Here is a 12,840-nt window from a genome sequence, read left to right as displayed (position 1 = left end):
AACAATAAACAAGAGCACAGCGTCAGTCGAGCGCCAAATAATGGCCAATCATTGAACAGAAAGAGCGCACGCGTGTCTGATGATCCTCGCCTGTACTCTCTGCACTGCAGTTCTCTATCGTAGCATATATAGTTAGTTCTCTTTGAGATAATTTTGAAGCTGCAGAGATGACCGTCGTCCATCGCTCGCCAGAAGCTGACAGCCAAAGCCACGGAAAAGAGACACAATGTAATAATTTAACAGACATTAAAGAGAGGACCCGAGCGATCGACAGAATGTTCTAGAATGGTCTAGAATGGTCATGTGATGTCCGGAGACCAGTTATGTCGCACTTTTAAAAATACTCTTATGTTTTTTTTTTATGTGTGTTCTTCCGCTTGTCGTATAAATAAAATGTGTGTAACTCTCATACAACCCTTTAAAACACCAAAAAAACTTTATGTCAAATCACGTTTCGACGACACATCTTTAATGCAGTACTTGTCTAATTGTTTAGGGCGCGAGGACGAATGAGGGAGCACGTGAGGTGTCTCGTCCAATTGGATTACGCGCTCTCAGCAAGAGGGTATAAATACCAGGCGGTTGCCGTGAGAGACGTCCGCCATTGATGAGTAACTATTATAAGAAATAGGTTGATTTAAAACGCATATATGCTGTGTTAGTTTGTTCTGTTGGCGTTGAAAAGTAGATTACAAAAAATCCTGAAAATGTTTTCTTAGATGTTTCTTCCGGGCGCAAATCATCAAGACTTCTCGGTTGGTGACGTTTTCCAGCAGAGCTCCTCCGGCACTGCAACGTCTGTCTCAGTTCGCCAGTTTAAACTTTGTTTGTGCCAGAGACGGAAAGGTAACATTTTGAGTCCAGGTTGAGCTGGCTTAATTTAGCTGGCGGATTGGTAATGGGAGGGACAGTTTCTGAGCTCATTGTCAGCATCACACAGGGCGGGGTAATGTGGCTAGTGTGCTAAAGCTAGCCGGGCGACATTTTGTGGCTCAAGGCTTACTTGTACGATTAATGGGGGAACTCATGTAAATGGACTGATTGGTCATTTGTTTAATTTTAACAACGGAATTGTGTATTTGTGCTTGCACAATGTCAACATGCCCATTAAAGGAATTGTTTAAGCAGTGCCGACACTTCTGTGTCGTTCATATTATGACGGAAGATGGGATTGCGTCATCCAGCAGAGTTCATGAGGTTTACTTAACGCATGGCCGTGGATTGTGCAAAGACGATATATTTTTAGAAGTCCCTTATCCACAGAAAATATAGGATTGAGTTTTATTTCAACATGATTTTGGTGATGGTTGTGTCCGAGTTAGATGTCATTTTTGTTTTTATCTAACTCGTGTGTGTGCTAGAAATATCTCGAAATTTGAAAAACTTGCATGCAATATACCACACTAAACAAGTATAAATTGTCACAACGTCGTAGCTTTTTGTAAATACGAATTGTAAACTTTGGTAGAAAATAAAATTCGTTTTGTACTTCTGTTTCTTTTCTTTCAAGTGGACTGTCGGTGAAATGGACACCTCAATCATTCGTATACAAGTGTGTAATTGTAAACTGATGATTTTGTTATAGATTACAAATAAAATTTGACTTTTTTTAATCCAATTGTTTTTCTTGTACACATCATTTTGTAAATCCTCGTGGTATTTCTATATTCTTGTAAAACTGTTTTTAATAAAGTACACCGAAAGATCATTGTAACTTGTAAAAAAAAAAAAAAAATGTGATAACACATTTCACAGAGCCAAGGATGATCATTTAGTTTGTGGTAAGTGGTGTAGGTTAATTATAAAACCTGGATTAGCCATAACCTGCAGTTGTGCAGAGTACGGCTTGCCCTGTGACAATTTTGCGAAATCACGTTATTTCTTTGACAAATGTGTTTTTTTTTTTTTTTTTAACGCCAAGTCCCAATTTATTACATGAATTGCTTCTTTAAAGATATTCTTGCAATGTAGTGGAAAAGTGTTGACGTACTTGTCCTAAATGAATGAGTACTTTTTTTTTTCTCTTTTTATTTTTTTTAACGACTCAAATACTACCAGATTGAACGCGTGATGTAATGGCCATCTAGATCTGTTTTATATTTTGAAAATGCAGTGATGAAGAACGTTGACTTGCATTTTGTTTTTATTTGTAGTTTTTGAGGCCAGATGTCAGTATTTTCAAAGTTGTTTTAAAATAATGTTTGGCAGGCAATTTTCCTTATGCCTTTTTATTTTATGGTAAATTGGGATACATAAAATCCGCAGTGGCACTGAAAAGAGCTCTTTTGTTCGTGCATTGCACAACGGCGGACAGTGCATACCATAAACGTACTGATCCGCTGTTATTTTTGATCAACTATGATTTCCATTTTAATTTACAAAGTACTGTAGTTCTCTTGATGACATTATTTACATTTTGAATTGTCACAAAATAACATCAAATGAATCGGCGTTTACTCAAATGGGCGTGTGGGGTGCAGACAGGCTGTGCTGCTTTTTCTGATTGCATTAAACAAGCTAAAAACAGCAGTACAGAATGGGATGAGGATGTTGACAATGCTCTTCCTGTTTACAGTGGCGCAGGCAGTGGAAGTGTAATGCACGCTGAGCTGCCTAGACGTAACAGCAAAACCCCTTTCCACACCCTTCATTCCCTGGATCAGTCTTGACCATGTCTGATGCCAAACCCCCTCTTAATTTCATCATGAATGGTAATCCCCCTCCCCCGGAGTACAAGAACCCCAAGAAGCCTGGACGCCTCACCAACCAGCTGCAGTATCTAGAGAAGGTGGTGATTAAGGCCCTGTGGAGACATGACTTTTCCTGGCCCTTTAGACATCCTGTTGATGCTGTCAGACTTAATTTGCCAGTAAGTCTCCAAGTCCAAGGAACCTTTTGTGTCCTACCTTAAAAGTATGAGGTTAAACCTTTGCTTTTAATTAAAGGCATATACAAAGTAATAAATCAAATGGAAGTGAATCTAGCAGCATTTACATGTTTGCATTAAGGCATGCAGTGCACATTTTGGTTTTTAAAATATTCCTCACGGCTTTTGATAATCTCAGCATTTTCTCTTTCAATTTAGGACTATTATACAATCATCAAGAACCCAATGGACTTGAGCACCATTAAAAGGCGCCTTGAGAACAATTATTACAGGAAGGCAATGGAGTGTGTTGAAGACTTCAACACCATGTTCACAAACTGTTATGTGTATAATCGGGTGAGAACTCACTCCGCTCTCATTTTTTGAAATGTTGCATCAATTTAAGGTTTATTAAGCAAAGTTTGGTCTCATACATTCTTTGTTTCCAGCCAGGAGATGATATTGTTCTGATGGCACAAGATCTTGAGAAGCTTTTCCTGGAGAAGGTGGCACAGATGCCTCAGGATGAGTGTGAGATCTCTGCTCTGACCAATAAAGCTCCTGTCAAAGGAGGGAGGAGGCCAGCAGGTAATGAAGGCCTTTTCAATCCTGTTTACATGGTCTTAAAATAATATTTAAAAGATTTTTACATGCTATATAAGAGTAAACTTAGTTTTTCTAATGTGAGTGTATGCTTGGTATTTGAAAGAGAAAATCAAGTGTACATTTTTGCAGGGCTAAAGATGAGGCCACAGTCCCCAGTGTCTGAGGTGGTCTTCCAGCAGACTGTGACGGTCATCCCTCCTGATGCTCTCCACACAATTCCCTCTGCCCCCTTGTCTGCTCATCTCACAGCCAAAGTCAGTTCCACTTACACTACCGAGGAATTTTTGATTTATGAATTTATGTAGTAATACGTTAGCACAGTGACCGTATCTTAAAAGGGATGAAAATAGTAGTATACAAATGAAAATGTGGTCTTTTACACCATATTGTTTCATATCCAAATTCCTTTTTTTTTTTTTTTTTCTCCCTTTTTTCCTTCAATTAAACTCAAAAGGGGATGTTATGCCATATTCAGATGGGACTATTTTTCCCTGAGGAGGTTAGGGAAATTTATTTCACAGACGTACTTTGTGATTTTAATCCTGTCCGAATCTGACAATTGTTTTTTTCTTCTCACACAACCTCTATAAAAATTCCAGAGCAAATTGCCTACTGTTTTTCGACTAGCTCAAGGGTCCTCTGAGAATGTCTGTGATTTGCTGATATTGAATTTTCACAATGCTTAATGTATTTTGAACTACATGTATTACCATAAAGATCGTATATATGCACGCCAATCTTCTACCTGCTGTGCACCTTTCAAAATTTATGTCGATTATTTTTGCCATCCAACGAACAAAATCTGAAAAATAAAATCAAGGAGAGCAAAATCACAGAAACTGCTAAGACTGGTCACTGTAATATCATCTTTAGGTAAGATACTCACCTTAATTTCTGAGTTCAAGTATGAAATATTGTAATTATATATAATTCATAGATAAGTATTGTTTATGTCATTGGGTTTTAATACAAGCAGCCACTTCTATAATCTTATTTTAAAAATATTTTAAAATAACTTAAGTAATTTATTATGTATAATTAATTACAATGAAATCAATAAATTATTTTTTTAAATTGTTTTTTTTAATGAAAAGTAATTTTAAATAAGATAAGTTAAAAAGAAGTTATTTATCACCTAAATTAATTCAATGTGTTCAACCTTCTGTTACACACACATCTAGAAAACAGACACTCTCACCTCTGTAATAATCTGAGATCTTAGTCCCGTCCGAAACGGTACATGAAATCACAGATGTTATATAGTAATAATTGCAACTCATACGTTGTTTAGAAAACTAATCCTGTCTGAATATGGCTTAAGGCAGAATGTTAGCTTTCATTGAATCCATTTTACATGATATTGTGTTCCACGGAAGAAAGGCATTTGGTTGGAACAACATTTGGGTTAGTAAATTGACAATTTTCGTTTATAAGTGAATTAGCCCTTAAATTGACTCACACAAAAGGGTTTTTACACTGCTTTGAAGACGAGAGACAGAGCTGAATTGCTTGGCAATATTTCCACAGAAGAGCAGATCGTCTCCATTGACGGGTTGCATGTACGTTGCTAGCTGTATTCACAATCATTGTTATCGACACTGCATATATGCAAATAAGAATGTTAACCTGTGAGGTTTACGAATGTACGGTGTTAAAAATTAGAACATGAATACCCAGAATTAATTATTAATCCAGGTTAAAGTATGAACAGTGTCAGATAGGAATGTTTTGGTAGACAATCAGACCTTCTGCCCGCAGACGTAAGCTTGAGGTTCAGAATGGTGGTGATCTGCTGTTTTCTTAATATGAGTGCCAGTCCGGAGGACTTCTCTGGCTATTCGCCAGGTGCGATGGCACCGTTGGATGAAGGTGTGTGGATGGGACCGTGGGCAGGGAACAGAGGGGGCTGGTAACCTAGTCAACACTGGAAGGGTGATAGCCCCATAGATAACAACGGAGAGGAATTGTGGGTATACTCAACCCAGGCTAAATGAGAGCTCCCAAGAAAACTTATTACGGGAAGTGACGTCAAGTTCTTGGTTCACCTGCTCCACCTGCCCACTAGTCTGTGGATGGAACCCAGAGAACAGACTTACATTAGCCCCCAGCTGTCGGCAGAATTCTGCCCAAAACCGTGACACAAACTGGGGTCCCCTGTCAGAAACCACATTGACCGGGAGGCCGCCTTTGAAAAACGGTCCACCGTGGTCATTATGACCGTGTTGCTATGGGAAGGGGTGAGACCGGGAACAAAGTCTATGGCAATGTGAGCCCAGGGTCTCGAGGGGACTGACAGCAGTCGGAGGAGCCCGGCCGGAGGCTGACGGGAAGACATGTTAGCGGCTTAGACGGGAGGAGGAAACGTAACTATGAATGTCCTGCACTAGCAATGGCCACCAGAATTGCTGTCTAATGGGTACCGGAGTATGAGCAGCCCCTGGTGGACTGGCGACGTTTGAGTGGCCCCATCGGAGAACGTTTGTCCATAATGATCACAGCATGAATAACAGACCCGTTGGGCATCTGGCGGGAGAGGTGGTGTTACGCAGCATGGAACGGACTTTAGACTCCACGTCCCAGGACACGATACCCACCACCCAGGAGGTGGGGAGGATGGGGTCCAGAAGGGTGGTGAAGGTCCCGACTTCAAAACACCGGAAAAGGGCATCGGGCTTGATGTTCTTGGAGCCTGGACGGTAGGATGAAGGTCGAACCGGGTGAAAAACGGTGCCCATTGGGCCTGTCTGGAGTTCAGACGTTTAGCACCGTGGATATACTCTTAAGTTCTTATTGTCAGTCTAGATTACGAAAGGTACTCTTAACCAGTGACGCCACTCGCCCAAGGCCAATTTGACAGCCAACAACTCCCTATTACTGATGTCGTAATTCCGTTCACCTGGGGACAGACTGTGCGGTTGAAAAAAGCACACTGATGCACCATCCTGTCCGAAGGAGAGCACTGAGACAGGACAGCACCAACCCTGACCTATGACGCATCCACCTCCATTATGAACTGATGTGACCGGTCAGGAGTAGTTAGAATGGTAGCGGTGGTAAACCTCTCTTTTAATTAGGAAAAACATTTCCTCAGCCGATGTCTGAAATCTCTGAAGTGTCAGTAAAAATTGGTGAACCCTATAAACCTTTTGTAAGGACTTGCAGGATTATGTGGATGGTCAATCAGAAACTACTTTAGCAGGGTACATGCGCACTCCCTCAGACTTCTCCTCCTTAACAAACAGTCAGTTCTCTAGCGGTCACTGAAGTACACCATATTCTGGGAGAAAATCAGAATATTGTCTAAATAAACTAATCGATCGACCATTTCCCGAAGCACGTCATTCACGAACCCCTGGAAGACAGCTGGAGTGATGACCAATCCAAAGGGCATAACCAAAAATTCAATTGGGTGTTAAAGGCTGTCTTCCACTAATCCCCCTTTATGATCTGAATCAGGTTGTAAGCATTGCGTAGGTCCAACTTTGTAACGACGGACGCCCCCTGCAAGAGTTTGAAAGTCGAAGACATCAACAGCAAAGGATAGCAATTCTTTACCGTGATATCATTCAGCTCCCGATAATCTATGCAGGGTCTAAGCGAGCCATCCTTCTTCCCCAAGAAGAACCCCGCCCCTGCAGAGGAAGAAGAGAAGTGGAAGGGCAGATGAGACTGGCTGCCAGAGAATCAGTAGTATATTTATTCATGAATCTCTACCAACCTTGTAGAGAAGTCCTAGGGTTTACATCAATTGCGCAATCGTACGGGTGATGAGGAGGAAGTGTCGTGGCATGAAACTGACTGAACACCGGCCCCAGATCATGGTATGCCACGGGTACACTGGATAAATCTGCTGGTTCATCCTGAAAATACACATAAGAATGGACAGAAGTGATGGCAGAGTTAAGACAATGGGAGAGACGAAAGGGACTCCAGGCTAGAAGATAATTTGTTAATCAGTCAAAATATGGATTGTGTGTTACCAACCAAGGATACCCTAGTACCACCGGTGCAGAGGGAGAGTGGACCAGTAGAATGGCAAGTTGCTGGTTTCCAGTGATGAGGGTGAGCAGCTCTGTAGAATAGGTGACTGTCGACAGGGATGAGCAGCTAAAGGAGTACGCCATAATGGGTTCGGCCAACTTTACCACCAGAATATGCCACCTGGAAGCTGTGGCAGCATCAGTTAAGTTCCTTCCGCTCCAGAGTCAACCAGGGTGGAAACGTGTGCATAGTCGATCTGTGCTGCGGCTGGGAGAACAGGTCATTGTGTGGGATTTTTGCTTAGAGGAGATGCGCTTTTGCCGCTGTCTCTTTCCGAGATAAGCATGTCCTCTCAATCTGCATTGATTCTGCTTCAGGTGGTTGCTCCAAGCAGAGATCTAGTCATGCTGGTGACCTAGAAACGCTCCCTGTGGAGCGAGTGCAGCACGCATGTCAGTCTGCTCTGCCGGATTCATTCTAGCTCAATTGTTCTGCCAGGAAAGGTGACAAGTTCCAAGTGTGGAGAACAATGAACAGTTTATTTAATAAACACAGCTAGGCTGGTAAAGCTTCGAGAGGCACCCGGCACCGACTGCAGCGTGGAGAAAGATGGTGTGTCTGAAGGCTTGTGTGCGTAGTGATCGTGTAGAGGAGATCTAGTGCAGTGAGGTATCGCTGAGAAGAAACTCGGGGGGGAAACGTCAAAGGAGGCAAGGCAACAGGCAGGATGGTAATCACAATCCCGGCGCACACAGTGCAGACTGGTAACCAATACACAGAACATGATATAGGATAAAATATGGCAGAGGGAGAACGTGGTAAGCAACAGGACTCAAAAAATTGAGCAACGAACACAAAACATAGGGAGGTAGATATAGCTTGGGAACTAATGGCGATCAGGTGCTGCTCGTTTGCAGCAAGCAGGCATGATCAGCTTTACCATGGAAATATAATTAACAGCATTAGCTGAGAGAGAATTTCTTTCATGTGTTAGCAAAATGTACATTTATAACTGAAATGTATCCAAATTAATCAGAATTGAATCGGGAGCTTGTGAATTGGAATAGAATTTGGAAATCTATATTAATGCCCTGCCTTAATGGGTATTGATAAAGGGATGTCAATAGATCTTACTATGGTCCGATACCACGCTCTTGTACTGGTACTCGTACTTGGAAAAATGCTCAGATACCAAAAACCTGACATACAAATGTCATTACTTTTAACATTCAGCCTACAAATTAAAATCACGTTATATCCTAGTGAGATTATTTAACCACAAAAGCTGTGAATTAATGAGCTCAATATATAGTTTGCATGTAATTCAAATGCTAGCGCTTATGAATGTGGGGAGACAGTGTTGTGCTGATTCCGGCTGCTCTGAGCTTTTTAAAGCTCCCAATTCTCCTACAGGGAAAACACAATCATGAGCATTGCACGCTCTGTTTGAAGCAGATGACAGTAAACGGAGTGCTGATTCACGTTGTAGCGCGAGGCACATACAGAGTACATATTTAATTAAATAGCTGCCTTTTGCGGTTTAATTATCATTTTCAGTCATGTAGTGACTGGCATTTCTAGAGTGGGAAACTATCATCATAACTTCAGAGCTCCTTGGTCAAAACAACACAAACCTTTCAAAATAAAAGCTGTCAAAATAAAGCTATATTTATTGGGGAAAAAGTATTACTTTAAGTAAATTACTTTTACTACTGTAAAATTGTGTAATATTCAGTGTTATACTACTACTACTACTAATAATAATAATAATAATAATAATAATAATCAGTATTACTTGTATTATACTTGAGCAGTATGTAACATCTGTGATGCTCTGTTTTGCAGTACTTTATTTGACAATATTACTCCAATGTTGTATTTTGGATTGTGCTGTGAGGTTCTTTATACAAGCACTTTATTTGATTAAAAAAAGAATACAATATTATGTTGAAATAGTTATATTTTAATTTGATTAAAGTTTTAATTCATGCTTTTGTTTAAACACCATTTTAATGATAAAATGTAAGTAAACGTTTGATTATGGAGTTCAGAAAAGAACTCTGTATCGGCAGGTACCAAAAATGAATTCTCAGTACTCGTTCTCAAAAATAATCAATATTAATGAGAATGTTACTTGTTATTTAGTCTTTGGTACACATCTTTTGTTTTGTGTCGAAGAAGAGGTACTTGAGCCTTACTGATGGTGCAGTATGGGTGCTAGTGGCAAAAAGGATGGGAATCACTGACACAGTATTTTAACCATTCTGAATTCATGTATCTCCATTTCCTTTAGTTGAAAAATGGTTTGAAAAGGAAAGCAGACACTACAACCCTTATGGCATCTTCCATCACTAGCTCAGAGTCATCCACTTGCATAACAGAACCAAAAGTCCTGAAGTTATTCTCCAGACGAGGCAGCAGCCGACCTATCAAACCCCCCTGTAAAGACCTTCCTGAGTTACCACTACAGCATCAGGTTGGCAGAAGGACCAAACTGTCAGAGAGACTTAAATACTGCAATGCCATCCTGAAAGAGATGTTTGCCAAAAAGCATACAGCATACGCCTGGCCCTTTTATAAACCTGTGGATGCGGAGGCACTGGGCCTTCTTGATTATCGTGAAATCATTCATCAACCCATGGATCTTGGTACAATCAGAGTAAGTGTTTAAAAAAAAAAAAAAAACATTGTGAATGTAACTGGATAATCTTTGTTCACTATTATTGTGATATGTAATTTGCACGTGTTTTTATTCTTAACAGAAAAAAATTGAATCTCGCGAGTACACGGATGCATTACAATTTGCTGCAGATATGCGGCTTATGTTCTCAAACTGCTACAAATACAATCCACCTACCCATGAGGTAGTGACCATGGCCAGGAAACTCCAGGTGTGTGAGTGGGTTGTTAAGAAGCCTTTAGTTGTCTCATTTTGTATTTTGTAATATGCCCTGCTTGTAAATAGAGATTTTCTGACAGGGTTTGTGTTGGTTTCTTTTACCCAGGATGTTTTTGAGTCCCTCTTCTCGAAGATACCTGATGAGCCGAGGTACTCCGCCTCAGTTCCTGGTCCTAACAGAATGAAAGGGAAATTAGAGAGAGCAGACAGTCCGTCCAGCTCTGAGAGCAGCGACAACGAATCGTCTTCTCCATCAGACAACTCCTCAGACTCTGAGGAGGAGAATGAAGAAGAGCGGGCTCGGAGACTCGCCAGCCTGGAGGAACAGGTAAGATACCTCACTGCTGCAGATATTTGAGTTACCTTGTAGATACTATCTTGTAGATAGTTTTGCACGGTACACCAGTTCCACAGTACACCAAGACACTCAAGCTTCAAAATACTGGTGATACCACAGTGTTTTTCAAACTGTACCACTATTGCTGGTTTATGAACAGTAGCAAAATTGACAGATTGTAGTGGCTTAACTCGTTTAGTGGAATTTGCAGCTCAGACTCTGCCCAACAGAGTTAAGAAATGTTGTTCTTTATCTTCGCTCACTGGTTTCAAATGCATTGCTTGTGATGTGAAACACTGATATGAGAATAAAAGACACCCAAAGACCTGCATCTGACACCTATGTGAATGGGCAGACAGTTAAAAAATGGTGTACCTCCAATGCTGCATGAATGTGAATAAATGTAATTAATTTTGTACAATAATATTACATTTGTAATTAATTCACTGATTCTTGAGATAAGGGACAAAATATGTTTTACATTTTAATTTTTTAATACTAAATTATTTTGAAATGGATAAATTTGTCATCAAATGTTTTAGCTAACATACCTTGTAAGGGAACGGTTAGGGTTTAAAAAAAAAAGAGATACAAATTTAGTCTGAATTTACATTTATTCATTTCATAACGTACATTTTACTGTAATCTGTGTCAACTCCGTCAGACACACTAAAAAGCATGCCATTTTAATTTGATCCATCCAACGAGAGTATAAAGTCTTTAATTATCAAATAATGGTCTTCAGTAAAGGAGTTAAGTGCACATTCTATACTTATATATTGTTTTATTTTCTTTTTTTTTTTCTTTCATACTGTTCTGGAAATTCTGACTGAGTTGACAATTGAATATGGTAACAATTTATAATAACCACGTGGTATAATGTATTTGTAAAGCATTAGATTGTATTAGGGCTGCAACTAACATTTGTTTTGATAATCGACTAATCGATTATTAGAACGATTATTCAACTATTTGGTTGATTATTGCAATGATTAGTCGGTTAGCTTAACCGACTTTTCAGCTTGTGCCTAGACTTTAAAGGTTGAATTAAACATGCTTATTAACAATAAAGAGGACAAACTATCTTTTAAAAATGTCTCTAAATGAAATTTACTGAATTCCAAGAAGAATTAAAAAATATATTTTTTATAAATTTTAATTCAGTAATAATTCACAGCAAAAAAACTATCGTAATCAAAGAGTTTTTGTCTTGTTTTCCACATATTCTCTAAACGCATGTCTAATTATCGTACATGTTGCATCTCTGGTAAATGTTTTGGGCTGTTTTTAGATATTTAAAAAATATTTAAATATTGTATTCAACATTCTCCAGTAACAATTCTTCTTCTGCAGTATAGCTACTAATGTAAATGTACATTGTTTTAAAGGAGTTTTAGATATAATTTTTGGAAAACAAGCCAAAAAAAGGCTGATCAAAGACTGATCAAAAACTTTGTTGCAGTGTTTAATGGGCTAAGACTAAACTCTCTCACCTTATATTTTCACAAAAACAAACTCCATCTTAGAGTTGCGTATCGCCAATTTACTTCACAATAAGATACACACGTGACACACTGGCTACAGTATATTATGATTCAATAAGTCGCAATCCATCACTTTATTTATCTAGCTACAGCAAATGCGCACGAGGGACGGGCATCCCCGCGCCAGAGGGTGCCTCAGTCGGGTGCAGTTTCAATCTCGCCCCCTTCACGTGACTCATAGATGTGCCGCTGACCGCACAAAGAAATGCCATTTTTGTAGTTTGATGCACGTCCTTATTATTTTAACTTTAATAAAGGATGCATTAAAGATATTGCCAGGTTGTTTGCTTTTAAGATGCTCTGACATGCAGGTGCTTAAGTGGAATGCCTAAAACATTTCTAATGTTACTAAAACAGAAACCATTATAACAATTACATTTGAATGTAAATGCAATTAATTTAATATATAATTTCTTTATTTACTATGAATTCATGCCTTGTTCATGTTAAAAAAAAATCAAACTGCCTATAAATTAACTTTATTAAACAATAATAAATAATTTGCTACAGTGAAATATAAAAAAATATTTGTATGTAGCTTATTAATGTAGGAACAATAGTTTATAAATGATCAGTTGACTATAAACTAATGCTTTACAAATGCTTT

The 12,840-nt window shown here is 39.2% G+C and overlaps 1 protein-coding gene across 6 annotated transcripts in view; it reads left to right on the top strand.

Moving 5' to 3' along the window:
• The first annotated feature begins 79 nt into the window (after window positions 1–79).
• Window positions 80–12,840, top strand: part of LOC127653895 (bromodomain testis-specific protein-like) — a 37,254-nt gene continuing 24,493 nt past the window's right edge. Inside the window, exons 1-10 of one of the 6 annotated variants that reach the window (XM_052140726.1) lie at window positions 256–395; window positions 497–611; window positions 720–1,552; window positions 2,576–2,869; window positions 3,086–3,223; window positions 3,316–3,454; window positions 3,602–3,726; window positions 9,747–10,112; window positions 10,216–10,344; window positions 10,459–10,680. In XM_052140726.1, the coding sequence (XP_051996686.1) occupies window positions 2,672–2,869; window positions 3,086–3,223; window positions 3,316–3,454; window positions 3,602–3,726; window positions 9,747–10,112; window positions 10,216–10,344; window positions 10,459–10,680 (1,317 nt within the window). In that variant the 5' untranslated portion in view covers window positions 256–395; window positions 497–611; window positions 720–1,552; window positions 2,576–2,671. Of the gene's footprint in view, window positions 229–255; window positions 396–496; window positions 1,553–2,575; window positions 2,870–3,085; window positions 3,224–3,315; window positions 3,455–3,601; window positions 3,727–9,746; window positions 10,113–10,215; window positions 10,345–10,458; window positions 10,681–12,840 lie in introns of those variants that run through there. The other 5 variants (XM_052140725.1, XM_052140728.1, XM_052140723.1 and 2 more) reach the window with 5 other exon arrangements.

This window comes from Xyrauchen texanus, chromosome 13 (assembly GCF_025860055.1).
Source record: "Xyrauchen texanus isolate HMW12.3.18 chromosome 13, RBS_HiC_50CHRs, whole genome shotgun sequence".
In the NCBI taxonomy this organism is placed as follows: Eukaryota; Metazoa; Chordata; class Actinopteri; order Cypriniformes; family Catostomidae; genus Xyrauchen; species Xyrauchen texanus.
Note: the sequence above shows the minus strand (reverse complement) of the source record. Positions and strands in the feature narration are given on the sequence as shown.